The sequence below is a fragment of the Trematomus bernacchii genome, unplaced genomic scaffold (assembly GCF_902827165.1).
Source record: "Trematomus bernacchii unplaced genomic scaffold, fTreBer1.1, whole genome shotgun sequence".
Classification (NCBI taxonomy): Eukaryota; Metazoa; Chordata; class Actinopteri; order Perciformes; family Nototheniidae; genus Trematomus; species Trematomus bernacchii.
The window spans coordinates 13,666,139-13,693,907 of record NW_022987593.1 but is presented as its reverse complement, the minus strand read 5'-3'; the positions used below and the strand labels follow the sequence as shown (position 1 = coordinate 13,693,907).

The 27,769-nt window shown below is 37.8% G+C and overlaps 2 protein-coding genes across 5 annotated transcripts in view; one reads left to right on the top strand and one right to left on the bottom strand.

Annotated features, from left to right (window-relative positions):
* LOC117481747 (E3 ubiquitin-protein ligase TRIM39-like) overlaps positions 1 to 21,422 on the bottom strand; it is a 30,751-nt gene extending 9,329 nt beyond the window's left edge. Inside the window, exons 1-2 of one of the 4 annotated variants that reach the window (XR_004555802.1) lie at positions 19,316 to 19,685; positions 9,872 to 11,789 (exon numbers count right to left, since the gene is read on the bottom strand). Coding sequence is in view for 3 of the 4 variants with exons in the window: in XM_034129624.1 (XP_033985515.1) it covers positions 10,132 to 11,787 (1,656 nt within the window). In the remaining variant the exon portion in view is untranslated. Of the gene's footprint in view, positions 1 to 9,023; positions 11,790 to 19,315; positions 19,741 to 21,295 lie in introns of those variants that run through there. The other 3 variants (XM_034129625.1, XM_034129624.1, XM_034129623.1) reach the window with 3 other exon arrangements.
* The window catches only part of LOC117481734 (E3 ubiquitin-protein ligase TRIM39-like), a 937,572-nt gene that overhangs the window by 892,741 nt on the left and 17,062 nt on the right, over positions 1 to 27,769 (top strand). The window lies entirely within an intron of this gene.

The window sequence follows — 27,769 nt, the reverse complement described above, 5'->3', positions numbered from 1 at the left end:
CTGCTGCCATAGAAAAAGCCCCACCCAGAGTCCTGAAGCTTATTTGTACCTTTAGGAGATTGGGTCCAATATGTCTGACATATTCGATAGATTTATGATCGATAGATTTATGATTCGAAAATTATTAAAGTAGGGTAGACATGTGGAGATTATCCAACTGAACAAAACGTGATCCGTCTCTTAAATGTGTCTCAACCACAGACCTTATTTCCAGCTATTTTCCTAAATCCTATGGAGAAATTGCTTTGCTTTTTTGTCGAGGGAACCGGAAGAAGCTTACTTCCGGGTTTTAGGACGCGTCACTGTCGCACTCTATTGAGGAAAAACTCTCAACTAATGGCCTATTACTTGTAGATAACGGTCATGTAGAATAAGGAATTAATAAGTGTTTTATAATGACTAATAAAGAGCCAATATACTGCAAATATGCATGTTAATTAACAACTAGTTGATGGTCAATGTGTGTACCTTAATATAAAGTGTTACCAGCCTGATGAACTCAGTTAGTTTTAGGTTCCTTTTGAGAGAAACCAATGTGTCTTATTCCTCTCAACTACTACCTGTTACTGCTGCTCTTTTTAGAGGGATTTTGATTCTCAACTTTCAGAGTTTTCCTGACTTTACATGAGGTGAAGATGTTACTGTATGAGTTTATTTTGTTAAAGCGAATCACTGAGCTCTGTAGGCACTCTATGAGAAGCAGAAGTGTAAGAATACTTTATATCATTTACTACCCTTAGCCCAAAAAATCTTCCTGGTTAATTAGGATCATTGATGGATGCCTTTCCTGTTTAGCCCTGAGCCTGTTTTTCAGGTTTCAGGCTCGAAAATGACATTCCCTGAACAAATGACCATATCTTCCCTTCTAAAAGGGTTAAATTAATAATCTTTTTTCTCAAAGCAAGGATCTGTGAGTTGGATGTAGAACAGTCAGAATCAATATAGATGTTTTTATTTTAAAGTAAATTCAGATTGAACACAGTCAAAAAATGTAAATGATAGTGTCCGTCCAAAAAAGAAATTACTTATAGTGAAAACCACCCTTGGATGATGGGATGGTAGACTAACAGCTTTAGGAATCCAAACTATAACATATAATAAGTACCCTGTATCAAGATTGATGCAAAACAAGAGAAATTTGACCTTTTTAGAGAGATTTAGCAACAAAAAAACCCACTTCTGGGGTCATTTGACCTATCTCTGGCCAACCCTGTCTCCTAGAAATTACGTTCCCACAAAACTAAACTGCATTCTCAAATACGTTTCGCAAGAAACGTATTTCCTTCCACGTTACGTTTGTTATGAACATATCTTAAATACGTTTAATTTCTACATATCTTCTAGAAACCTATTTTCTCTCATATGACGTTTGTTATGAACGTATCTTAAATACGTTTGCTTTCTACCTATATTTGCCATTTCTTTTCTAGCTTATAATAATGATAATAGTCATTTATTAATATCATTTTAGAGCAAACTTATTTTCGCGCTGGCTGGCGGCTGACTTTTCAGTTGACCAAATCCGTTATTATGCTGGTTAATGCTTAATAATCACAATATTGTTTGTAGTCGTTTCATACAGCATTCTCAATTACGTTTAACAAGAAACGTCTTTTGTCCCACGTTACGTTTGTTCTGAACATATCTTAAATACGTTTGCTTTCTACCTATCTTTGACATTTCTTTTCTAGCTTATAATAATGATAATAGTCATTTATTAATATCATTTTAGAGCACACATTTGAAATCGACGATCGGGCTTGATATCCTATGGTTAAATTAAAATCAGTAGGCGAGGCTGTAATTTCGCCAGCTGCGAGGCAGAGTTTTAACATGCCAAAAAGCTGCTGTGTCGTTTATTGCACCTCAAACACCTCAAACTTCCTCTAAGGACAGCAGAAGAGCTCTGTGGCTTCAGGCTTGATCGCCGTTCAAATGACAGCGTTGGTTTCCCCAAAAGTGGGTGGGGCTGTGACGTAGATTTTACTCTCATCTATTATTCAAAACCATTCTATTTAATCCAAACGTCAATTACATGCCAGTGTTTTATCTTTTTATTAAGCGATTTGTTTATGTTGTTTAACTCATAGATATATATAAACATATGCTTTTATATATATCTATGGTTTAACTGGGAATGTTTTCACATTGAACCGGAAGTACGTCACTTCACTTTGTCTTCTTCGTCCCTTTTACGTTCCAGACAATGCATGGCTCAGCGTAACAGACTGAACAGCGACCCCAGGTGTGTCTACATTGGAATTACATCTTCATTACTGAAGGAAAAAACTTTGTGTTTGTTAACTGGGTTTTTAATGCAGTTGGCTTTTCTTAATGGTTACAATATTGCTATGAGTTACAGTATATATCTGAAGCAAATTATGTTTCTGAAGATGTGTAGTCAATTCCACCCTTCAATGTAGCATAAATGTGAACTCTCATTACAGGAACAATACCGGAAACAGACGTAGGAAAGATCCTCAGCTCGCTGATTGGATGTTTTAGCCGCAATGCACGTTGGGATATGGTGTTTATGCGATGTGAAATCCGAAAACATTAAAAAAAATAATAATAATACTTTATTCCGAGTGTTCTTGCTTTTCTCTTTGAAAGTCATCACATAACGGCATTGTAATACACGGTTCGGCTGCATTAAATATTACACATCTGCCATAGTTCTTTATTTATAGAGCCCTGATGAGAAGACTTCTGGACAAACAGGAAGAACTGCCGCCGAAACTGAATACGTGACGTGGATCATAAATATATCAACAATTAAACAACATCTTACATTTCTTTTCACAAAATACGTCTCCTTGCAGTATCAATACTAATACGGCTGACTTTTATATTTGATCCAATTGGTAGATAGGTTATATTTACACCATAACGGTGCACAGCTGATAGAAAAGGACTTGTAGTTTTTAAAGATATTACTGATTTTCTTTGAATATAAGAATGTAAATACTGAGTTGAGAGAATAGTCAGGGGATTTGGGTGATGGGAGACACATCTATGGAATCACAATTTCAATAGCTTACCATTAAATGACGGATATACCTTTCTGTCTGTGATGTTTTACAAATCAGATATTAATGTGTAGAAGTAAACATGAGAAATAATATAGCAATATCCTGTACAATTATGTAAAAACATGAATAAAACTACACATCTTCAGATGTTATACATACATAAGTGTCCTACACTAGTAATACAAAGTTATTATTAGTATACTGTGTGTACCTTGTGTGCACCGCCTAGTGGTTAAAGCACGTTATTTAATTATTTTTGTTGAATAATGTTATTTTTGTTGAATAATGTTATTTGATGAATAAAATATTAAGAGTACATACTTTCATAGGGGGAAAGTAGAAGGTCAATGATAGAAATATAGAATATAAAAAATCAAGAAGATACTGTAAGTGATCTCTACAATAAAACAGTTTAGTGCCTGATGTACAAAGATATTAATATGAGGATGTGCAAAACAGACAAACTAATTAACCTTTATTAACACATTAAACAATACTTTAGGTTTTCTTTCAAATAAGAAAAAAGCTTTGGGGGTATCTATCTACAGATAAATATTAAGCCTGACAAAGTACTTAACGTCTAATATATTGCTTTCCTGCAATGTTAACTGTGTTGAAGCACTTATTTTAACTGATATTATATATATATTAATTATACTCTTATGTATGTAGATAGTATAAGACATGTGCAGAATTTGAGTTTAATGGTGGAGGAATACACACATATTGATAGATGTCTTGTAATGCACTGTTGAGGAACCTGTGACCCAAGTTTTTCATTAATTGCATAACTTCAACATAGTGGTGTATATGATATGTCAATAAACCTTAGAAAATCTTGAAAGGGATGTGCAAAATAGCTATTATATACAGTTTTTAATTAACTATTAGTAGAGAATAACGAGTAATGAATATACTTTATAGAGATCTGCAGATAAATGTTTAGTCTTCTCAAGCACCAACTAATATCTCTCCTGATTGTTGGCACTTGACAATCACCTTTCCCTGAATTTTACTCAGGTGTAACTAAAGTCTGCTTTAAGGGTTGTTTATATTTCACATCATTAATCAGAATCTGCAAAGTAACTAAAATAAATGTAGTGGAGTAAAAATACCAGGTTAACCTCTGAATTGTAGTGGAGTAGAATTCCAAAGTAACAATGAGCTGGCATGTGGGTATATATTAATGCTTCCCATTATGGACACAAGCGATTTTCACCCATTTATTAATTACATGTTTTACATTTGTACACACCAATTTGTTTCCTATCCCCTAAACCTCCAGGGCTGTACACAGTTTAATACTGTCAACTTCTAATTTTGGGAAAAACGAAAACGTCTTTTAAAACTACAATTCCCAGTAGAGACGCCATAGAACATGTTGCGAAACACAATAGCCAGCATTTGTAGTTCTGGGGGGGGCGTTCGAGTCCAGTTTTGGAAAGTCTGCCGTGGTTTCGTTCCATTTCAAAGAGCTGTTTGGCGCTCGGCGTAACCTTGGCGCACTGCCACTCCAACATCCAATCCCAGAGCTTGAAGATTAATCACGGGGACAACAGGACTGTAGTCCCAAACGATAGCTGGGGATTATGGGTAGTGTAGTGTCTTCGGCCATCCTAAACTCTGATTCTTTTTTCGGATTTCATATCGCATTAACACCATATCCCGACGTGCATTGCGGCTAAAACATCCAATCAGCGAGCTGATGATCTTTCCTACGTCACTTTACAGCCCTGCCCACTTTTGGGGAAACCAGCTGTCATTTGAACGGCGATCAAGCCTGAAGCCACAGAGCTCTTCTGTTGTATACTGTCCTTTCTTCTTAGAGGAAGTACAGAAACACGTAACTCTGGATTTGTTTTAATGTTTGAGGTGCAATAAACGACACAGCAGCTTTTTGGCATGTTAAAACTATTATTTTCTGCCTCGCAGCTGGCGAAATTACAGCCTCGCCTACTGATTTTAATTTAACCATAGGATATCAAGCCCGATCGTCGATTTCAAATGTGTGCTCTAAAATGATATTAATAAATGACTATTATCATTATTATAAGCTAGAAAAGAAATGTCAAAGATAGGTAGAAAGCAAACGTATTTAAGATATGTTCAGAACAAACGTAACGTGGGACAAAATACGTTTCTTGTTAAACGTAATTGAGAATGCTGTATGAAACGACTACAAACAATATTGTGATTATTAACCATTAACCAGCATAATAACGGATTTGGTAAACTGAAAAGTCAGCCGCCAGCCAGCGCGAAAATAAGTTTGCTCTAAAATGATATTAATAAATTACTATTATCATTATTATAAGCTAGAAAAGAAATGGCAAATATAGGTAGAAAGCAAACGTATTTGAGATACGTTCATAACAAACGTCATGTGGGAGAAAATAGGTTTCTAGAAGATATGTAGAAAATAAACGTATTTAAGATATGTTCATAACAAACGTAACGTGGAAGGAAATACGTTTCTTGCGAAACGTATTTGAGAATGCAGTTTAGTTTTGTGGGAACGTAATTTCTAGGAGACAGGGTTGCTCTGGCCCTCCTTGGTCGATTTTGATGATTGACATCTCTTTTTAACCGCTAGAGCCAATGGAATCGAGGAAAGTTCCACACACACACAGGTTACCAAATAAGGAGTGAGAGTGACGCATAGCCAAAACCGGAAGCTGCAAAACACTCTGGTGGCTACCATTAGCAGCTAATATTTATTCTCCGATTTTTACATAAAAATTGAATTATGGATTATCAATAATTTTTTCAAAGTGACAAACACCGACAGACACATTGGATTAACCTTCAGCAGCGTTTTTATCGTTTGAATGCCATTGAACACGACTTTTGATCAGAATAACAGCTAAGGTGAGACGATCTCCCGTGTTTGCTCCATAATGCTACGTGTTGTGTTGTCTGTGTTTGCTTCCCCTGTCGCGAGTTCTGATCGCTCAGTGATGATACTAATACCTATATAATCTGTGGAGTCTCAGCTTTAATCGGATATCCTGTATGTGCAGTTACGATAAGTAATAAGGGTATCTTTACCTTGAGTTCTGTGCCAAGTGCGTTAGCATTTTTTTCGATCAGGGGTCTTTTAGACGCTTCTTATGAGACTTGTGTTTTGTTTTGGTAAAAATGGTTCGTATCGTCAGTTAGCTGAGTTTCTTCCCGTTAATCTGGTATGACACATTAATAGGTTTTTAAATATTAAGAAGCCCTGAGACACAGTTTCGTGAATAAAAAACCTGCAGCCCCCTGTACAGGGGGCTCTCGGGCTAAACAGGTTAAGCATTTTTAGGGTGGTTAGAAAAATGTAAACTGTTGTAACATCAGGATTAATTTTTGCCTCCAACTAAAATCTCTTGACAAAGAAATATGCAGGTAGCATGGTCATAGTTGAACTAATACATTGAACACCATTGGAAAAACCCATTTGTCCTTGGTCAACATGAGAGGTTATCCTGTACATGTTTATCACAAACTGTGTCTCCTCATATATCAGTGTTTGGTTTACAGTACAGAGACTCCATGCTTATCTCTCCTTTGTGTTGTGCTCCATCCAGTGGACACTCTGTGCCAGAACACCAGGAAGTGGTGGAAGTGTGTTACTGTAGTGTAGTACAAAAACAAAAACACAATGAACTCAGTGCTGAGGTTTATATGAAGCTCAGCTCAAGTTCTTTCAGGAAGACTGGGTATATACATTCACTCCGCAGCTGCATATAATCAGCTCATCACGGGCGTTGTCTATAACCTATTCAGTGGCGACTGGTCATTAGGGGCAGGTGGGGCACAGCCCCACCTAGTGTCAGCAGAAAGTATTACACATAATGATTACAAAAAATGGAAAGAGATGCAAAAAAAGAAATTAAAAAATATATAAAATATATTTTAAGGTCATGTTTAATCATCTGATTCGTCTGTACATTGCTGTTTTAGTCTGTGTTCTTCTAATTAGTGTCTACAGTGCCGTTTTGAGCCATGTGGGACAAAACCTGATCATGCCCCACCCTTTCACTGTCAAAGTGAACGGTGACTGTAAAAACTACACTGCGCATGCTCAGAGTATTTTTCAATGTAATGTGTGTGGCAAAAAAAAAAAACACCATAGGGGCACAGAGCTGCCATCCCCACCATACGTCATCTCACATCATTCAGAGCTGATTGGCTGTAAGTACGTGTGCCGCGAAAAGTGTGGTGTGTGAAGAGCATGGATGTATAATAAGAGGAGACGAGAGCTGCAGTGACGCGTCCTAAAACCAGGAAGTAAGCTGCAAAAAAGCAATGAGGTTTCTCCATAGGATTTTAGAAAATAGCTTGAAATAAGATCTGTGGGAAACGTACCTGTTAGATAAATGCACGTTTTGTTCAGCCGGATAACATCCACATGTCTACCCTACTTTTATAATTTTCGAATCATAAATCTATCGATTAGATTTATGATAGACTTTTGAAACTACAAGAAGATAAGGAGGACTTTTACAAAAAAGTTATAGAATTTTTTGTCCAGAAGGATAGGCAAATGGACTTCATCTTCAAGTCAAGGTAAGACCACAATTTTTTGAAAATGGGATCTTACTTAGAGAGAACAATTCAATATTACATTCAATTACATTTTTTGGGTATCCTTTTGTTGAACTGTCTGTTTAAAATTAATCGAAGCATCAGACAAAAAAAGCTTTTGAAAATAATATTATATTTTGGTTTAGGTCAAAATATAATATTTGTAAACCTGAAGAGTCAGTGCCAGTGCCTCAGCAGCCATGAACCTCACTGCACGTCACTGCAGAAGCTTATATATAGACATCTAAGTTTTTTGTGCCCCACCACTTTTGTACATATAAAAACGCCACTGAACCTATTACATTCACCTCATTCTCCAGCAGCCAATCACTGTGCTGCAGCCAAACTTTAAAATGGTTCTCCTCTCTCCTGCAGTCAGCTGTGATTTCAGGTTTTCATGCTGCCGCCTGCCTCCTCCCCATCCACCTCCTTTCATCTTATCCAGTGCCAGGAGAGCTAACCCAAAGACCTCATCCCACCTCCTCTTCATCCCATCTCCTCATCAAATCCAGATCTTCAGCTTCATCACCAGTGTCTAGACCCCGGGGGGTTCCCTATATGCTCAAGGCTGCATTTCCCCTTTAGATATACGATTTCAGGATCGGGGTCTAATCCCCAAAGACTTAACATTTATCATTAAACAAAATGAAGTCTCTCCTGATTGAAATATATTATCCTGTTAAACTTGCATTAAATACCACAGTACTATTTTTGCAATGCCATTTCTTGACTATTTTAAAATCTGGCTTGAAATGCCTTGTGAAAATATGAGGAGATTTTTCATGCATCACTTTGAGCAACAAATAAAACAGCAGTTATTGTTGTTTAGATTCTAAAATGAGATACAATGTAATCCTTCTTACCTTAACATACATACTGTATACTGAGTTTTGAACCACTGAAATAAAAAATAAAATAAAAGGCTATCTGCCATGTTTTTTAAATCTTGCCTAATTTATAGATTGGTTTTGATTCTTGACATACGGAAACCCATCAAGTTTCCTATTGTGTTTTTAAGACTTGTTTCCTATCATCTGAAATAACACTGAACACATTACTCACACAAACAACAAAGACCAGTGACCTTGAAATTAGTATATCTATTTCTTTATTTAAAATTGTGCTTGTCAAAATTGTTATCTTGAATGAAAGACAACATATTTAATCCGTTTCACATTGAGTTCTTGTTTAGTTCAGTGATTATAAAAATGTGCTGGGAGGGAAATCATTTGAAAAGGCATTTTTTCAAAGTATAAGAAAAGGAGGGTTTCGTGTATGCATGATGAGTTAAAACTGAGAACCTGGGAAGAGGTGTATTCTGGCTTTTTACCAACCCCCGTTAGTCATGTGACCCTCATCAAATTTCACCCAGTTGTTTCTACCACACACAACAAACAAACATGAGCATATGCTGACACAATGCAAACAAATGTAGGACATCATGTTGATTCAGCTTTTTATATCACAAAGGGGGAAACTAGTTTTATAAAAAGATGGCAAAACTACAGGAAGCAAATGGTAGGGCTTAAGTCCAACTGTTATATCCTTAAAACATGTCATTAAATCAAACCCCATTTTTCCTTTGATGAGTTGTTGGCATAAATACTTGTATAATACTAAACTCTGTAGTTAGTTACTTCATTGTAAAGAGTAGTTTTAGTGTTATAGTGACTGCCTTCACTCGTAAAAGTGAATGCTACCTCTCTGATATCAGCCCCACTGTTTTCTGCTCTACAGCCAATATCCAATCACTGCTAGTGGAAACAAACATTTCATCCTACAAGCTCTTCACACAAAAAGCCATCAATTTATATATTTTTTTAATGTGAATTAGCCTCAGGAAATGTGTCATGAAATACAAATGATGTGTAAACCAGGCCTTCCTGTTCAGTGTTTAGAGCTCGAGTCCCTGCTTTCTCAGACCAAACATCTAGTTTATTTTACTGTTTTCTTAACTCACAATCACATATTTACAGATGTCTTTGATTCATAAGCCTTTTTACCAGTAATCAATATAAAACCTGGCATGTAGATATACAAGTTAACAGTTATTAACCAAACCATTTGAACACAAATGAGGATTTATCATATTATTTAGCTTCATTTTAGTTTTCTAGCAGTTTAACTATTACACATATTAAATGTAGTACACTGTAGAGGCACGTAATAAGCCTTTCTCTTAAATGAAGCTTCATGACACAATTAATTATAAAACATTTAATGTTATTATCAATTCTAACTAGCTTGACAAATTTGGTGTCTTTAGAAACAACCTTTTTTTTTTAAAGTTAAAATAAATCTATAGCTTTTTCCAACGTTCATAGATATTCTCCACATGTGTTAGGATAAAGTGTTGAAGAGATCATTATTTGATTGTTGAGTAGATTAATGCATCCACTTATGTGTTGTATACAGAATCTAAACCATATGTAAATCAGTCACCACATTAAACTTATTTTGTAGAAAATACTCTAAATATCGATGTTTGTTTCCTTGAATGAAAACAAATCAACACATGAAATAAGATGAGTGATTAGGTGACTCTGACAGGAGAGATGATCAGAGGTGCAGAGTTTTTACGGCCATATTTATGACCTGGATAGAAGTATGGGAAGAGTTTCTCAGTGAAGGAGCAGCCAGTAAAGGAGTAGATCAGAGCTGCAGCATCTACGTCATAAAAGGAGACCAGACCCTCCTCATAATCCACAAACACCCCCACCTTCTGAGGCCGAGACTTCAGAGAGAGACGGACTGACGGAGCACCTTGAGCTTTGTACTCATTTCCATTTCTCAAACATATAGTCCAGTAACCATCTTTAGGGGTCGATATGATCTCTCCCTTCCTGTTGATCGACTCTCTGGCCACTCCTAAATCCCATCCAGTCTTTCTTTTAACTTGAACCTCAAAGTAAAATCTGCCTGAAGAGAAACTCTGCTTTCCTAAAACACAATTACAATCAGAAAATCTCTCTGGGTTGTCTGGGAGTTTCTTTTGAACATCACCATACCTCACTTGTTTTCCATCATCAGACAGGATGAGACTGGGATAGGCTGTATCAGGGTCAAGAGTCACATCCACTGCATACTTCTGGATCCTCTTCAGCTTAGCTTCAAGCAGCTTCTTCATCTCTTTACTGAACGTCTCCTCCACCTTAGCCACAGCCTTTACCACCGTCCCCTCATATACCGCTGGGGTCAAACGGAATTTTCTCAAGTCCTTGGAGGGTTGTTGGTGTTGAATGTTTAGGGACTTGACACTTTGTAGAAAATGCAGGTGGTCTTCAGAGTGTGTGACCTGCTCTACCTCAGAGCTTCTCTTCTTCAGCTCAGAGATTTCCTGTTCTAACTCTTTGATTAAAGCTTCAGCCTTTTTTTCAGTTGTTTTCTTCTTCGCTTTGATCGTGTTGATGAGATTGGCCTGGCCTCTCTCAACAGACTTCTTCAGAGCAGTGAAGACCTGAACACCTTCTGCTACCTCTCTGTCTGCTTCTTCCTTACTGAGGTCCACTGAGTGTTTGATCTCCTCAATCTTCAGTTGTCTCTTCCAGATCATCTGCTGAGTTTCTGCCTCTGTCTTCCCCAACTCTGCCTTCTTTCTTTCATATCCTTCTTTGAGAGGAACCACATCATGCATCTTGTGTTCTGAAACATGGCAGAGCATGCAGACACATGTCTGGTCGGTCTTACAGAACAGCTCCAGAGGTTTATCGTGCTTCGGACACATCCTGTCTTCCAGGTTCTCCACAGGGTCGATCAGCTGATGTCTTTTCAGGCTTGAAGCTGTCAGATGAGGCTCCAGGTGAGTCTCACAGTAGGAGGTCAGACACACCAGGCAGGACTTCAGGGCCTTCAGTTTGGTTCCAGTGCAGACGTCACAGGGAACTTCTGCTGGTTTGAAGACTTGTTGCTCTGAGCTGCTGCTGCTGCTGCTGCTGGCTTTCTGTTGAGCCGACTGTCTGAACTGAGATACCATCTCAGAGATGAAAGTGTTAACGTGCAGCTCAGGTCTTGTGTAGAATTCTTTATTACACATGGGACACTGGCACCAGTAACTTGTATCCCAGTGTTCTTCAATGCAGTCTTTACAGAAGTTGTGTCCACATGGTATAGTGACTGGATCAGTGAACAAATCCAGACAGATGGTGCAGAAAAACTGATCTTCAGAAGGCAGATAGCTTGCAGCAGCCATATCTACACACATAATGAGAAAGAAAACAGAAAACATTTGAAACATCAATCATCAATTCATATCATATATTGTTTTAAAGAAAGAAGTGTGATAACTTGTAACAAGCCATGAGCAACCGTGACGATTTAACTCTGACAGGGTCAAGCATGCAACTCTGGCTAACAGCAATGAAAATATAGGTTTTCTTGATCATTTTTCTATTGAAAAATAACACTGCTCTTCTTACTTTGTGACCATAATTATTCATTTCCTCTAGCTGCTCCACATTAAAAGACTCCAACTGTTTCTCTAATGGAAAGATTTTATTTTGAAACAGTTAGAGGAAATGGGTAAAAGCAATATGTCAGAAGTAGGGCTGTCAGTCGATTAAAATATTTAATCGCGATTAATCGCATGATGTCCATAGTTAATCGCGATTAATCGCAAATTAATCGCACATTTTTCATCTGTTCTAAATGTACCTTAGAGGGATATTTTTCAAGTTTTGAATACTCTTATCAACATATGAGTGGACAAATATGCAAATATGCTTTATGCAAATGTTTGTTTATTATCATTTGAACAATTGTTTATTATCATTTTGATACATACAATATACAATACAGTGTGTGTGTGTGTGTGTGTGTGTGTGTGTGTGTGTGTGTGTGTGTGTGTGTGTGTGTGTGTGTCTTTTCTATAATGTCCCACTGTCTGGCTACTTGCATAAAGTCAAGTGCTCGGCGCAGTTGTCCTCTGTTTTCATTGAAACAGCTCCTTATATCCGTTAGCATCTGGTGCTACCTAGCTGCGCTAACAACAACAATACACGTAGGATGTGCATGTTCTCTCTCTCTCGCGCCACACATAAACACACCCTCCCGGTCCTCCCGATCACCAGTCCGGGCATGCCGGTGAGCGTGGAAGTGTGGTCTGCCGCAAGCGGGCGGCAGGAGCGGGGCTGTCAGCATCAGCTTGTAGATAGTATTTTAAACTCGATGCGCTCTGAAACTACGGGGCGGCCGAGGACAAAAAATACACATGCGTTAATCGCGTTAAAATAATTAGTGGCGTTAATTTTCTTTTGTTAAAAACTAGAAATTGCTAGTGGGAATGCTTTATGCTGAAAAGCTGACGCTAAACTGCTATGCTGAAATGTAATGTGTAAGAAGAAAGTGAAGAATTTAGATTGAAATGATACATGAACACTGAATGTGAATGTGTGATGAGAGAAGAAAAGAAAGTAAAAAGGCTTGGAAAAGCAGCAGAATATTTGAACTGCAAACTTTTGAACTAACTTGATGGCGAATGATCTGTCGCCATGCCAACGGCATTTGATGACATCACATAATACACTTAGATGCACTGATGGCTGCATCGTTACCAAACCTGTGAAGTTGTGGGCCGTTTGGAGCATTTTCACTGAAGTTATGAGAAAACCGTGTTTCATGGCGAGCATTGTGTTGCCATGGCAACGGCATTTGAAGAAATCTCAAAACTGTCCCGTAGATGTCTTCACGGCTGGACTGTTAGCACACATGTGAAGTTTGAGCACTTTTTGAACATTTTCATAGGAGTTATAGCGACATCGTCTTTTATGGCGAGGGAACGGCATATGATGAAGCCCCATAATTGACGTAGAGCTGTTGAGGGCTGGACCGTTAACCATTATCTGAAGTGTGGTGCTGTTTTGACCCTTTTCATAGGCGTTACGACAACATCGTGTGTTATGGCGGGGGATGCGTTTCCATGGAAACGGCATATGATGACACCCCATAATTGACGTAGAGCTGTTGAGGGCAGGACCATTAACCATTAACCATTATCTGAAGTGTGCTGCTCTGAGCATGTCAGTTGGAGTTATGACATCATCGTGTTTCATGACACAGGTGTTTATATTTGAGCTAACGACGTGTCCAGAGATCAAAGGTTTCCATGGTGATCAGTGAGAAGAGAGCATTTTCATTGTTCTGAATGAGAGATAAACCTCTTACATGTGAACGTTTTGTTGAAGAACCGTAACAGATATCGGTGACATTTCAAAGCGTGAAGCATGTCAAGGAACTTGAGCATCTGAAGTGTACTTTTTGTGTACTTTCAGGTTAATAATGTGGCCTTTTTGGCAGATTAACTAAAGGTGTGCGGCTGCTGTGGTGGGGAAAGGTGAGGCTGAACTTACAATGGGGTTTAATGGAGACATGTTGAAAGTTTTTGTCATTTCATGCCCTCAAGAGGCATTTTGTTTAATTATTTTTGCATCTTTCAAGCTACGAGATGTTTTCCTACGTTTGTCATGAAAGATTATGTCTCAGGAATGTAGGGTTTGGGAATTATGGCAGGTTTAAAAGAAAATATGAAGGCAAAATTAAATCTGTCCTCCACTCTAGCTTTGACATCACGCACTCTCAAATCTGAAGAAGGCCTCTTTACCAAGGTCTGAACAATGTTTAATATCTCTAAAAGTAAGAATCAGATTTAAAAGTTGTGGTACACGAATAATGTCAGAAAGATGTGTAACATTTTAAAGTTGGAATGAGGTTTCTGAGTGAAAGTATGAAGGAGCAGTTAGCATTTTAAGAAGGAGCAGTTAGCAGTTGAAGTTGCATGAAGATTGTTGAAGTCTGAAGAGTTTCTCCATTGACTTCCATGTTAAAAATGGGATGAATTATGGGATGTATCTCTGGAATTATGAAAGTTATGAATGATAAAAGAAATAGCCATCGATTCCCGACCGAGCTGAACGTTTTGATGTTTGTACGGAGTTTCTGCGATGTTTAATGTGGGAGAAGAAGAGGCGCAAAATAACCCAGCGGAATAATAAAGAATTTCGTGCGTAGCATAACGGATAGTTGGAAAGCTGTGTCAGCATTCCCACTAAATAAGAGCAGGAGAGCAGAAGTGAATCAAAACTCCTCACCACAGAGATTCAGTTACAAGTAGTGTTGTAGTCGAGACAACCTTATCCGAGACCAAGACATTACCAAGAATTTAAGAGGGCGAGACCAAGACATTACCAAGACTGAAGAGTAGCAAGACCAAGACAAGACCAAGACTTTAAGAGGGCGAGACCAAGACAAGACCAAGACTTTAAGAGGGCGAGACCAAGACAAGACCAAGACTTTAAGAGGGCGAGACCAAGACAAGACCAAGACTTTAAGAGGGCGAGACCGAATCAAGACCGGAACCCGACTACTGTGAATCCAACACTACATGATACACTTACAATAGCATGTGTAAGATACCATAGTCAATTTGATCTGAAAGATCCACATCATCATAAAAAGACACATATACGTAAGATATAAATTCAACTTCATCATATTTATTCAAAAAGTTATCCTTTTCATATAAAAACAGTAACATAGTAAGAACATAATATAAATGTTACGGCTCTCTCTCTCTGAGTTTGCGTTCAGTGAAAACACACACACACACATTTTGCAACATCTTCACTGCAAGACCGTTTGAGTGTAGCAGCTGGTATAAACCATGCAAGGGCGCCGGAAGCGGGGGGGCCAGGGGGCCATTGGCTCCCCCACTTTTCAGCCCTGCCCCACATTTTCGCAGCGGCGGATGCCGCGGAACACTGTACAAATCCCGTTTCAATAATTCCCCTCTACTCTAAAGTCCCATCTAAAACGCGATCTGATCTAGCTGTGTATATTTTGTTATTTTTGATTGTTATATTCAATCCCATAGCTACAGGCATGTTTGAAGCTTGTAAAGGGAAGATGACAGCTCTCACTCGCCACTCTGCTCTTCCACAGCGCCGCTTCCCCTCCCTCCGCTAACATTATGAATGGAAGGCTTATAGTAATCATAGATAACACGGCAGGGTCCGTTACAGTTTGTTTTTATCTGATTTTAAGTAAACAAAGTCTTGGCTTTCAGAATATTAAACTTGTTTCGGCAAATTCAGATGATAAATACAACGTTGAAGCTTGTAACGGCATAATTACAAGCGGAGAACGGAGTAACTTTACGTCACAGCAGGCATAACAACAGCCGGTGTTTCTCGTGAGTGTTTTTGTTGAGTGGACTGGAAGAAATCATCTGCTTCTGAATGTGGCCAAGACCAGAGAGATGGTCATTGATTTCAGGAGGAAGAGGACATCTCCTCCTCTGCCCCTGTGCATTCTAGGAGAGGATGTGGCAGTTGTGGAGGTCTACAAGTACCTGGGAGTGCACCTAGACAATGGGCTGAACTGGAGGATCAACACTGACGCTGTGTACAAGAAGGGGATGAGCCGACTCTATTTTCGGAGGAAGCTGAGATCCTTCAATGTATGCAGTAAGATGCTGGAGATCTTCTATCAGTCTGTTGTGGCTAGTGCACTCTTCTTTGCTGCGGTCTGCTGGGGGGGCAGCATCAGAGCCGGTGACACCAGCAGGATCAATAAACTGATCAGGAAAGCTGGGTCAGTCATCGGCATCAAGCTGGACCCCTTTGAAGCTGTGGTGGAGAGGAGGACACTGAACAGGCTGTTGTCCATCATGGATAACCCCAGCCATCCTCTCCACCTGCAGCTGGACAGTCAACGGAGCTCCTTCTCCAACAGACTGCTGCAGCTCCCCTGTCACAAGGACAGATACTGGAAAACATTCCTGCCCACTGCAATAACTCTGTACAATAAATCACCTCTGGCTGGAAGAGAACTCTCTGCTCCATAGTTTCTCTAGAAATAAAACCACCTTGTACATTTTACTCACACATAATCTGTTTCATATTTAATACTCCATATTTCATATATTTTGAATATATATAATATCTACATGTATATTTTCTATTTCGACATGTATATTTTATATTTTATTTTATTTCTATTCTTGTATATTTTGTTTTATTGTAAAATGCCTTTTATGCTGCTGTAACAAAAACAATTTCCCAATTTGGGATCAATAAAGTACGATCTATCTATCTATCCCCGGGGAAACAAACACAACACACACAAATGCAAAAATACACACACACACACACACACACACACACACACACACACACACACACACACACACACACACACACACACACACACACACACACACACACACACACACACACACACACACACACACACACACACACACACACACACACACACACACACACACACACACACACACACAGGCTTCCCCCAGACCAGTAATCCAAACGAAAATATCTTCCCTTCGTACTATTTTGATCATTTGCTCCGCTAATAATCAATCAGATCGATCCAGAGAAGAGGAAACTTTAAAGGCCTTTTTCTCAAAATGATGACTCTGTAACAGTCATTATATAATGTGACATATTTTGCTTAATATTTGGAGTAGCCTACAACAACAATCCTGATATCATTAGAAAGCTATGACTCTCCTCTTTCCAACAGTGTATACAACTCAAAATGTGTCTTCGGGTCAATGCGACTGATTTCGATGGAGCAGGTCACTTTGCATTAGGTAAAATAAAGCAGGCAGACATAACAGGAAGAATATGTACATTTTAACCCAATCAAATAGGACATTGTCACACCATTCAAATGTATTCATGTACATTACAACCAATAAACAAGCTTAGATTTGTTTATTTGTTACGTTGTTTACTTTATTTGTTACGTTGTTCTGTGTGTGTCAGCCGTTAACCAGAAAGAATAGATACACTTGCAAACATGTCAGAAGAACCAGCGCAGAAGAAAACTAAATACAGTCAATCTAAACTTAAATTTAACAACTGGAAGGTCACATCCCTGACATCCACATCAACGGAGCCTGGACCTTCATCAATCATAGAAACAGCGAAGCCAGATTAACCCAAAAGCAGCAGCTCCTCTGCGGCCGCAGAGACTGTCAAAACCGCCGCCACCGCCGTCGTTGAACCGAAACAGGCTGGTTCCGACTGCATGGAGGTTTGTTGTCGGGACATTGAGGCGGGTAAAGCTGTACAGCTAACTGTCGAAAAAAAGGAGACCGCTAGATCGTCTGGGCAAAGAGAAAGGTACTTCAACGCAGAATGGTACAAAAACAGAGAGTGGTTAATTATTTGCAAAACCACTAAACGGGCCTTCTGTGAAATATGCAGATTTGCTGCTGTCAAACGGCTTGTAACTTTCTCAAAATGTGGAGATGATAGCTTTGTTAATACCGGAGTTAATAACTGGAAAAAGTGCCCAAGCCTCCTGGACAGCCACGAAAAGTCTCATTTCCACAGAGTGTATTAAAAAAAAGTGCGCTTTCTTCAGTCAAACACCAGTCAACATACAGCTTGCCAAACAACAGCGTATTGAGCAGGAAAAAATAAGAGATGGAATGATGGAGCAACTGCGCTGTCTGCAGTTTCTAACCCAACAGGGCCTAGCAATCAGGGGGCATGCGGATAAGGAGAGCAATTTCCAAAATAACTCGTAGCTGAGAAAAACCCCACTCTCAAAGCTTCATGCTCACTGGGAAATATGCATTACATAAGACAATTAATGAATTTATAAATCTACATCATGATTGATTGATTAATGTATCGGGAGTCTCTCACCACTATATTAACTGAAATGAAAAGCAATGCAAAACACTATGCAGTTATTGTGCTTCCAGCAAACATCCACTGATAAATTGCGATGTTAACAACCTCATGATAACCTCATATATATTTTTAACTTAGGATCATACCTGTGTTTAGTCTAGATTAGAAAAAGGTAAATGTGTGCATTTTATTATAAAGTTGTGTATATTTACAGACTGTTGCAAGGTTTAAAACTAAAAGAGCTTTACAAAAAAGTAACACAATGAAAGATGTTTGGAGTTTTATTTGAGTTATTAATTTACATGTTTTGTCAAAGAGATGCTGATTTGAAACCGTTGTTACATACAGTTACGGCATTTCCTGTTTCTGCCGGAGAGAGGGGAGTTTGTCCCAAAGCTTGCTGCTGTATTTACTCCCTCCATCTGACAGGAGGGAGCCTCATGTGTCACTCCGTCACGGAGGGGGAGTGTGTAGGGGTAGGGTGTAGGGCGTGGTTTGGGATTGGGCCATACACACGCACTTTTTTGGCCCCCCCCCACTTCTAAAATGAATCCGGCGCGCCTGAAACCATGCCATGTTAACAAACATTGCGGCTCATGAGGGCAAAGATTCGGAGTCACGTGAAGTCACGTTATTGGTTTTAACAGGGCGTTTTACATCCAATCACATCCCCAGCAACAGCCGTGGTCTCGACTATGGATTTATAATAAGAACAGTCTCGCTCGCTCTTGACACAAAATCTTGTGACCTTTACAGTAGGTCCGAGACCGAGATCGTTAAATGGTGGTCTCGATACCATGACCGGTCTCGAGTACTACAATACAAGTTACAAGTTACTAAATCAGAATCAGAATACCTTTATTAGTCCCACAGAGGGACATTTGACAAAGTACTAAGAGCTGATACAAAGAGACTGTTTAAGCTGTTTAAAGTGGACTCTATATCATATGGTTATGTTGTTAGAGAAAAACAAGTTGGGTGGAGATTTCGTCTGAGTAGAGCTGAAGTTTTGTGTTAGTCCTGCTTGTTGAAAGTGTAAATATAATCAGATGTACTCACCAGTGTTTGACAGAGATTCTGCTGTGTTGTTGAGAAAGATCTGATGAACTCAGTTTGTATTTTCTTTAGACAGAAACAGAGACTAGTCTCTCTAACTAATTTAACGTTCGTTCCCTGAGTGTGTCGTGTAAGCTCTCCTCTTTCCACTGTAGCTCCTCCTCTCACAGCAGCTGGTGTTCCCTCCCTCTGATCTGCATGGGTATTGAGAAATACCAGGTTTTCTCTGATAGTTAGGGAGCAAAGGTTCTGCTTTACACGTGTGAGGAGTGAGGTGTGTCAAAAGCTGTTTCTAATCTTTATTATGATGAATGTTTTCAGTTAGATTTATTGGAAAACAGATGTCAGTAAAATGTCATGGATGACATAATCTACATAGTTAAAGACTTATTTCCATTGTAGTACTTAATGAACTTGAACTATACTGGTTTCCCGTCTCCCACCGCATCAACTAAAAAAGACTGGTCCTTACTTACAAAGCCCTCCGCCATCTGCCACCCCCCCCCTACCTCACTGACCTCCTCACCCCCTACCAACCCCAAAGGTCCCTCAGATCGACCTCAGCCGGTCTCCTCCCAAACTCTGCAGCTTCGGGGACATGTTTTATTATTATGATTAGTAATGTAGACAACGTACCTTCATCAAATGTACAACAAGTACAATATGTATCTACTCTAAAACAGAAATCTATATACAATAAAATAAACTACCTTTTAGACATTGAATATGTAACATTAGTGGTCATGATAACAAGGAAGAAGAGTGTTTTCTCTCAGGCAGCATCCCTTATGGATCATTATGGCATTTTGTTGCCTGAATTAAAGCAATCATATTATCCTGTTCTCCCTTTTTCCTCGTGAGATATTGGGTCTCGATTGATGAGGCTGTTGCCTAATGCTGAAACATAACAACATGTTAAATGTCCTCATTAAGCTAAGAAAAAAAGAGACAGTAGAGAATGATATCTCCCAGTGATTGAACCTCTTAAATCAAGGTTACTTTACATTAAGTTGCAAAATATATAAGAATATGTCTTAGTTACTCAAATATATAAAACATTTCACCTGAGGAAATCTCTGTGCAAACATCTCTGTATCTTATTTACAATATTATTGTTGTTGTTGTAATATCACTGATATTTAGTTTTTCTCTTTGAAACTTATACATTCAAGAATTCCATAAAAATACAATCCAAAATTCAGATTAGTACCAACATTAATTATTATTTTTATTGTAGTTATTATTATTAGTAGTGTTATTAGTATTATGATAAAAGTTATTCTAATACAATTATTATTATTTTATTATAATAAACCTATTATTTAATTATTATTATTATTATTATTATTATGTATTATAATAATAATAATATATTTTATTACATTTTTGTAATCATTATTATTTAATAATAATAATAATAATAATATTTTAGTATAATTGGTAAACACTATTTTTAGGTTTTTATATTAAAAGCAGAACCTCTTTACTTCCTGAATTAGTCTTTTATTTTATATTATATTATGATGTGTCTATATTGTGTTGAATTGTTGGAGGAGCCTGATCTCTATGGTTTCCCTTGCCAAAGCTGTGCTGTATCGAGTCCACATTTCACAAATCTCACAGATCAGATCTGATTATTGATCACTCAGAAACACTTTGACTTCCTGTTGCTGACGGCTGTTTGTCCCGCAGCTCCCCGGCTAAACAGGCCGAAACTCACTCAGCCAGTCCAACATCTTCCAGCATCAACAGTCTTCAAATGCCAACTGCTGCCATAGAGAAAACCCCACCCTGAGTCCTGAAGCTTATTTGTACCTTTAGGAGATTGGGTCCAATATGTCTGACATATCCCATAAAATTCCAATCGTTTTTTTAAATGTTATACTTTTGATTACATGCAGCAACATTTGCACAAAAGGTGTAGCAAGATTGTCTTCAAACAAAAAAATACAGTTATAGTTAAATATTGACAGCTCTACTCACCCTTGTAGCAGAGACCCTGATGTGTAGTTGAATAAGAGCTGACGACTGGATGAGTTTAGTATTAATTTATAGAGAAACAGAATTGTCTCCACTGTTGAAACACTACTGCAAAAACTTGCATACCTTGAGTTTGATTTAAGGATTATGATCTGTTGCCCTTCCAGTTTTGCCCCGCCTCTTACTGCAGCGCTTTTGGTTAGGTTTTTATCTTCCTCATGTTTAGACATTATTAACCCTTGTGTTGTGTTCGAAAGCTGTTACTGTTCATGGTGTCAATTTTGACCCATGATGTATCTCAGTCCAAAACACTCCAAAATAATGACTATCATCCAATATTGTTTTAACTACATCATAACTAACTTATTATGCATTCATAACCGTACTGTTGTAATTTTATTTTATGGCCCCAAAACACATCACACCACATATTTAAGTAAAACATTTGATTATATTCGCTCATTATATTCCTTATGGTGAAGACAGTGGATAATGATGTTACCTGACTATAATAGACTTAATAGACTTAACATTATTGTTACAGTGGATGAAGGGGGAGGGGTGTCTAAAGTCAAAGATTAATCTTGATTGGGTCAAATTTGACCCCGAGTCACCCACAACAATGCTGCTGGGTCTCCCCAGACCCGAACACCAAATTATACACTTTTTATTTTAGAGACTTTCAGACTTGGCTAAAATGATCAAAATCAGTTTTGTAGAGTTTATATAGCTGTTGTGGAGGATATCATGAACCCTTGTTCCGATAAAAAAAACTAGTGCGTAGTTATTATATAATTTGAACTTGAAACGGGTCACGGGAGACCTGAACACAACATAAGGGTTAAAGTGACATACACATTTTCCCTGGCTTAAAAGCAAAAGGGGATACTGTTCCAGTTTAAATTTGACGTTTTTAATATGTGAATTTCTGATTCCAATTGTGTGTACTGGGCATTTAAAAAAACAAACAAGGAAACTGTTTACCCATTCAAATCACAGACCAGTTTAGTCGACTTGTATTGTTACAGGTCTACGTGTTGCAGGGAGCTTTGATAGTCTGGTCATTTGCTGTCCCCACATCTGGACCAATTAACAAAAAGCTTTGCCAACTAGATGAGTTTAGAATACAAACTCTGAGTCTGATAATCGCTAATGATACATAACCAATGCAATGTGTGCTTATTGAAAGTAGGACGAAACACATGTTGTAATACTGTTTGCAGTCTACACAGGCCTAAAACTTCCTTTATTGTTCAGACATCTCCAAACAAACCAGTTGTTAAATGTCAGTGAACTGATGCCAAAGTGAATGCCCCACCCAGAGGCTGAGTTTCCACAGAGGAAAGTTGTCTGATGGCTGCATCAATCAAAATTCATAGGCTATAGTATATTATTTATTCAGACAGAGGAGAATCAAAATATTATGTTGGGTAACACTTTATATTAAGGTACACACATTCACCATCAACTAGTTGTTAATTAACATGCATATTAGCAGTGTATTGGCTCTTTATTAGTCACTATAAAACACTTATTAATGCCTTATTCTACATGACCATATTCTACAAGTAATAGGCCATTAGTTGAGAGTGTTTCCTCAATAACCCTCGAATTAGTGCTTATTTATTGCAAGTAAGGAAGTTGTTGTACATTAGTTTTGGTCTTAATATGCTCTGCTCAATATTTGACTTCCTGTTGCTGACGGCTGTTTGTCCCGCAGCTCCCCGGCTAAACAGGCCGAAACTCACTCAGCCAGTCCAACATCTTCCAGCATCAACAGTCTTCAAATGCTAACTGCTGCCATAGAAAAAGCCCCACCCAGAGTCCTGAAGCTTATTTGTACCTTTAGATTTAGATTTATGATCGATAGATTTATGAACATTTTAAAAGTAGGGTAGACATGTGGAGATTATCCAACTGAACAAAACGTGATCCGTCTCTTAAATGTGTCTCAACCACAGACCTTATTTCAGCTTTTTATATCACAAAGGGGGAAACTAGTTTTATAAAAAATATGACAAAACTACAGGAAGCAAATGGTAGGGCTTAAGTCAAACTGTTATATCCTTAAAAAATGTAATTAAATCAAACCTAATTTTTCCTCATATGAGTTGTTGGCATAAATACTTGTATAATACTAAACTCTGTAGTTAGTTACGTCATTGTAAAGAGTAGATTTTGTGTTATAGTGACTGCCTTCACTCATAAAAGTGAATGCTACCTCACTGATATCAGCCCCACTGTTTTCTGCTCTACAGCCAATATCCAATCACTGATAGTGGAAACAAACATTTCATCCTACAAGCTCTTCACACAAAAAAACATCAACTTATATTTTATTTAATGTGAATTAGCCTCAGGAAATGTGTCATGAAATACAAATGATGTGTAAACCAGGCCTTCCTGTTCAGTGTTTAGAGCTCGAGTCCCTGCTTTCTCAGACCAAACATCTAGTTTATTTTACTGTTTTCTGAACTCACAATCACATATTTACAGATGTCTTTGATTCATAAGCCATTTTACCAGTAATCAATATAAAACCTGGCATGTAGATATACAAGTTAACAGTTATTAACCAAACCATTTGTAACACAAATGAGGATTTATCATATTATTTAGCTTCATTTTAGTTTTTCTAGCAGTATAACTATTACACATACACATATACAGTAGAGGCACGTAATAGGCCTTTCTCTTTAACAAAGCTTTATAACAATTGATTATAAAACATTTAATGTTATTATCAATTCTAACTAGCTTGACAAATTTGGTGTCATTAGAAACAACCTTTTTTTTTTTTAAAGTTACAATAAATATCTGTAGCTTTATCCAACGTTCATAGATATTCTCCACATGTGTTACGATAAAGTGTTGAAGAGATCATTATTTGATTGTTGAATAGATTAAATCATCCACTTATGTGTTGTATACAGAATCTAAACCATATATAAATCAGTCACCACAGTAAACTTATCTTGTAGAAAATACTCTAAATATCGATGTTTGTTTCCTTGAATGAAAACAAATCAATACATGAAATTAGATGAGTGATTAGGTGACTCTGACAGGAGAGATGATCAGAGGGGCAGAGTTTTTACGGCCACATTTAACACGTCTATACAGGCCTAAAACTTCCTTTATCGTTCAGACATCTCCAAACAAACCAGTTGTTAAATGTCAGTGAACTGATGCCAAAGTGAATGCCCCACCCTGAGGCTGAGTTTCCACAGAGGAAAGTTGTCTGATGGCTGCATCAATCAAAATTCATAGGCTATAGTATATTATTTATTCAGACAGAGGAGAATCAAAATATTATGTTGGGTAACACTTTATATTAAGGTACACAAATTCACCATCAACTAGTTGTTAATTAACATGCATATTAGCAGTGTATTGGCTCTTTATTAGTCACTATAAAACACTTATTAATGCCTTATTCTACATGACCATATTCTACAAGTAATAGGCCATTAGTTGAGAGTGTTTCCTCAATAACCCTCTAATTAGTGCTTATTTATTGCAAGTAAGGAAGTTGTTGTACATGAGTTTTGGTCTTAATATGCTCTGCTCAATATTTGGCTTCCTGTTGCTGACGGCTGTTTGTCCCGCAGCTCCCCAGCTAAACAGGCCGAAACTCGCTCAGGCAGTCCAACATCTACCAGCATCAACAGTCTTCAAATGCCAACTGCTGCCATAGAAAAAGCCCCACCCAGAGTCCTGAAGCTTATTTGTACCTTTAGGAGATTGGGTCCAATATGTCTGACATATCCCTAATCAATAGATTTATGATCGATAGATTTATGATTAGAAAATTATAAAAGTAGGGTATACATGTGGAGATTATCCGACTGAACAAAACGTGATCCGTCTCTTAAATGTGTCTCAACCACAGACCTTATTTCCAGCTATTTTCCAAAACCCTATGGAGAAATTGCTTTGCTTTTTTGTCGAGGGAACCCGAAGAAGCTTACTTCCGGGTTTAAGGACGCATCACTATGGCACTCTATTGAGGAAAAACTCTCAACTAATGGCCTATTACTTGTAGAATACGGTCATGTAGAATAAGGAATTAATAAGTGTTTTATAATGACTAATAAAGAGCCAATATACTGCTAATATGCATGTTAATTAACAACTAGTTGATGGTGAATTTGTGTACCTTAAAGGGCACCTATCATGCAAAATGCACTTTGTGATGTCTTTTATACATAAATATGTGTCCCCGGTGCGTCGGGGAACTCACGTACCCAAATCTTTAAAAAAATGGGTGTACAACGAGCGGATACAGATTCCATCCGAACTGACGTCAAATCGGCAGCGGACCCACAGAAAGTTGCTATCAGAAACAATGCCTGACGTGTTTTGGACGTAATCTCGTCTTTGTTTACATTAGCAAGCCTCGCTAACGCTCTAACCTGTACTGGAGAGCACATGTGTTTAAAAAGCATGAAATAAAAAAAGAACTCACCTTGTGATAAACCTGCAAGAGAAAAAGCATTTGAGCTCCATACTGTTTCAGAAATAATCCTTGACGTGGTTTAAACAGGATAGCGTTTTATCACAGCAGAATTTAACTTTATCTCCGGTAGAATTCTGATCAGGCATTAGCTCCGCCTCTTCTTCTTTTTGTTTTTTTCAAGCTAAGGACCCAAGATCCGCATTTCTCTAACAGGGCTGCAAAAGAGGGGTACAGTATGAGCAGTATGAGGCATGGCTACAATGGGTGATCTGTTTGGTATTTTGAAAAAAAAACTTCACAGACATGTTTTGTATAGGTATGGCCCTACAATATATGTTTCAAATATAGCATGATAGGTCCACTTTAATATAAAGTGTTACCAACCTGATGAACTCAGTTAGTTTTAGGTTCCTTTTGAGAGAAACCAATGTGTCTTATCCCTTTCAACTACTACCTGTTACTGCAGCTCTTTTTAGAGGGATTTTGATTCTCAATTTTCAGAGTTTTCCTGACTTTACATGAGGTGAAGATGTTACTAAAATCTCATGACAAAGACATACACAGGTAGCATGGTCCTTGTTGAACTATTATATTGACCAGGGCCGAATTCACCATATACATTGGGGGGGACACATCCCCCACAATATTCAGGTACACTCAAAATGTCCCCCCCAATAAATAGCAAAAATAACAAAAACATTTTTTTTTTTTTTTATTAAAATAAAATTGCTATTCTATGACTTTTTTTATTTTGGCTATTTGTATACTTGAAAATCTTTATTTTCTGTTATTGTGAACTTCACCAAAATGATATATTCTTTTCATATGTAAATTGGTTCCACCTTGTTTGTTTATGCATACCTTTATTTTGTACCCGGGGGTGTATTTCGCAGTCGCACGTCTGAGTCCAGCTTCAGTTAGCTTGATGCTCCAAGCAGGTCAGTCATGTTTTTATTTGCCCTCCATCAGTTCTGGTATCTTTTCTAGTTAGCCCTAAAGTAATCTATATTATTTTATTTTGTAATGGTGATGTTAATGAATCCTCCGGTTTAGCTTCTTTGTGTAAGTAACTTGTAGTTCTGATGTTAAAACCGAACTTTTCAGGAATAGTAGCTAACTAGCTGTGGGCTAGCGGGTTTCAGTTGCTAGCCAGGGTTCGGCGGGCTAGTGTCAGCTATGTAGAAAATGACGGTGTCGTTTTGGATGTAATCCAATACATATTTATTCATGTGGATTATTTCTATTTTGTTTTGTCATTTGTAGAGTGTGGAAAGATTTAAAACTGTGATGTGTGACACCTATGGAATACCAAAGGTGCCAACATTAATTAAATAAATACTCTACAATTATTATGAAATAGTATTTCAACAAAACAAAAGGGCAATAAAGTGTTCCTGTTTCTACTGAAATTGCGTGGCACAGACCTTTCTATGGATTGAAATGCTTTAATATGATTATGGTTATAGTTGTACTTTATTCATCCCTAATCTCTGCCATTACAAACAACGAAACAAGAGAAGCTAAACTAGATTAAATAGGGCGATGTAATACAATGCACAATTAGACATTATGGTAAAACATTTTAACCTCTTAAGCCCCAAGCCTGTTTTTCAGGTCTCAGGCTCGAAAATGACATTCCCAGAACAATTGACTATATCTTCACTTCTAAAAGGGGTACATTAATAATCTTTTTTCTCAAAGCAATGATAAACCTGTGAGTTGGATGTAGAAGAGTCAGAATCAATATAGATGTTTTTAAAGTAAATTCAGATTGAACATAGTAAAAAAGTGTAAATTATAGTGTCCGTCCAAAAAATAAACCATTACTTATAGTGAAAACCACCCTTGAATGATGGGATAGTAGACTAAAAGCTTTAGGAATCCAAACTATAACATATAATAAGTACCGTCTATCAAGATTGATGCAAAACAAGTATTTCCAAGGCACACCTTTATATGATCATTATAGTTATACAAAATAAGAGAATAACAGGTATGAAATAATTTCAACTCATACT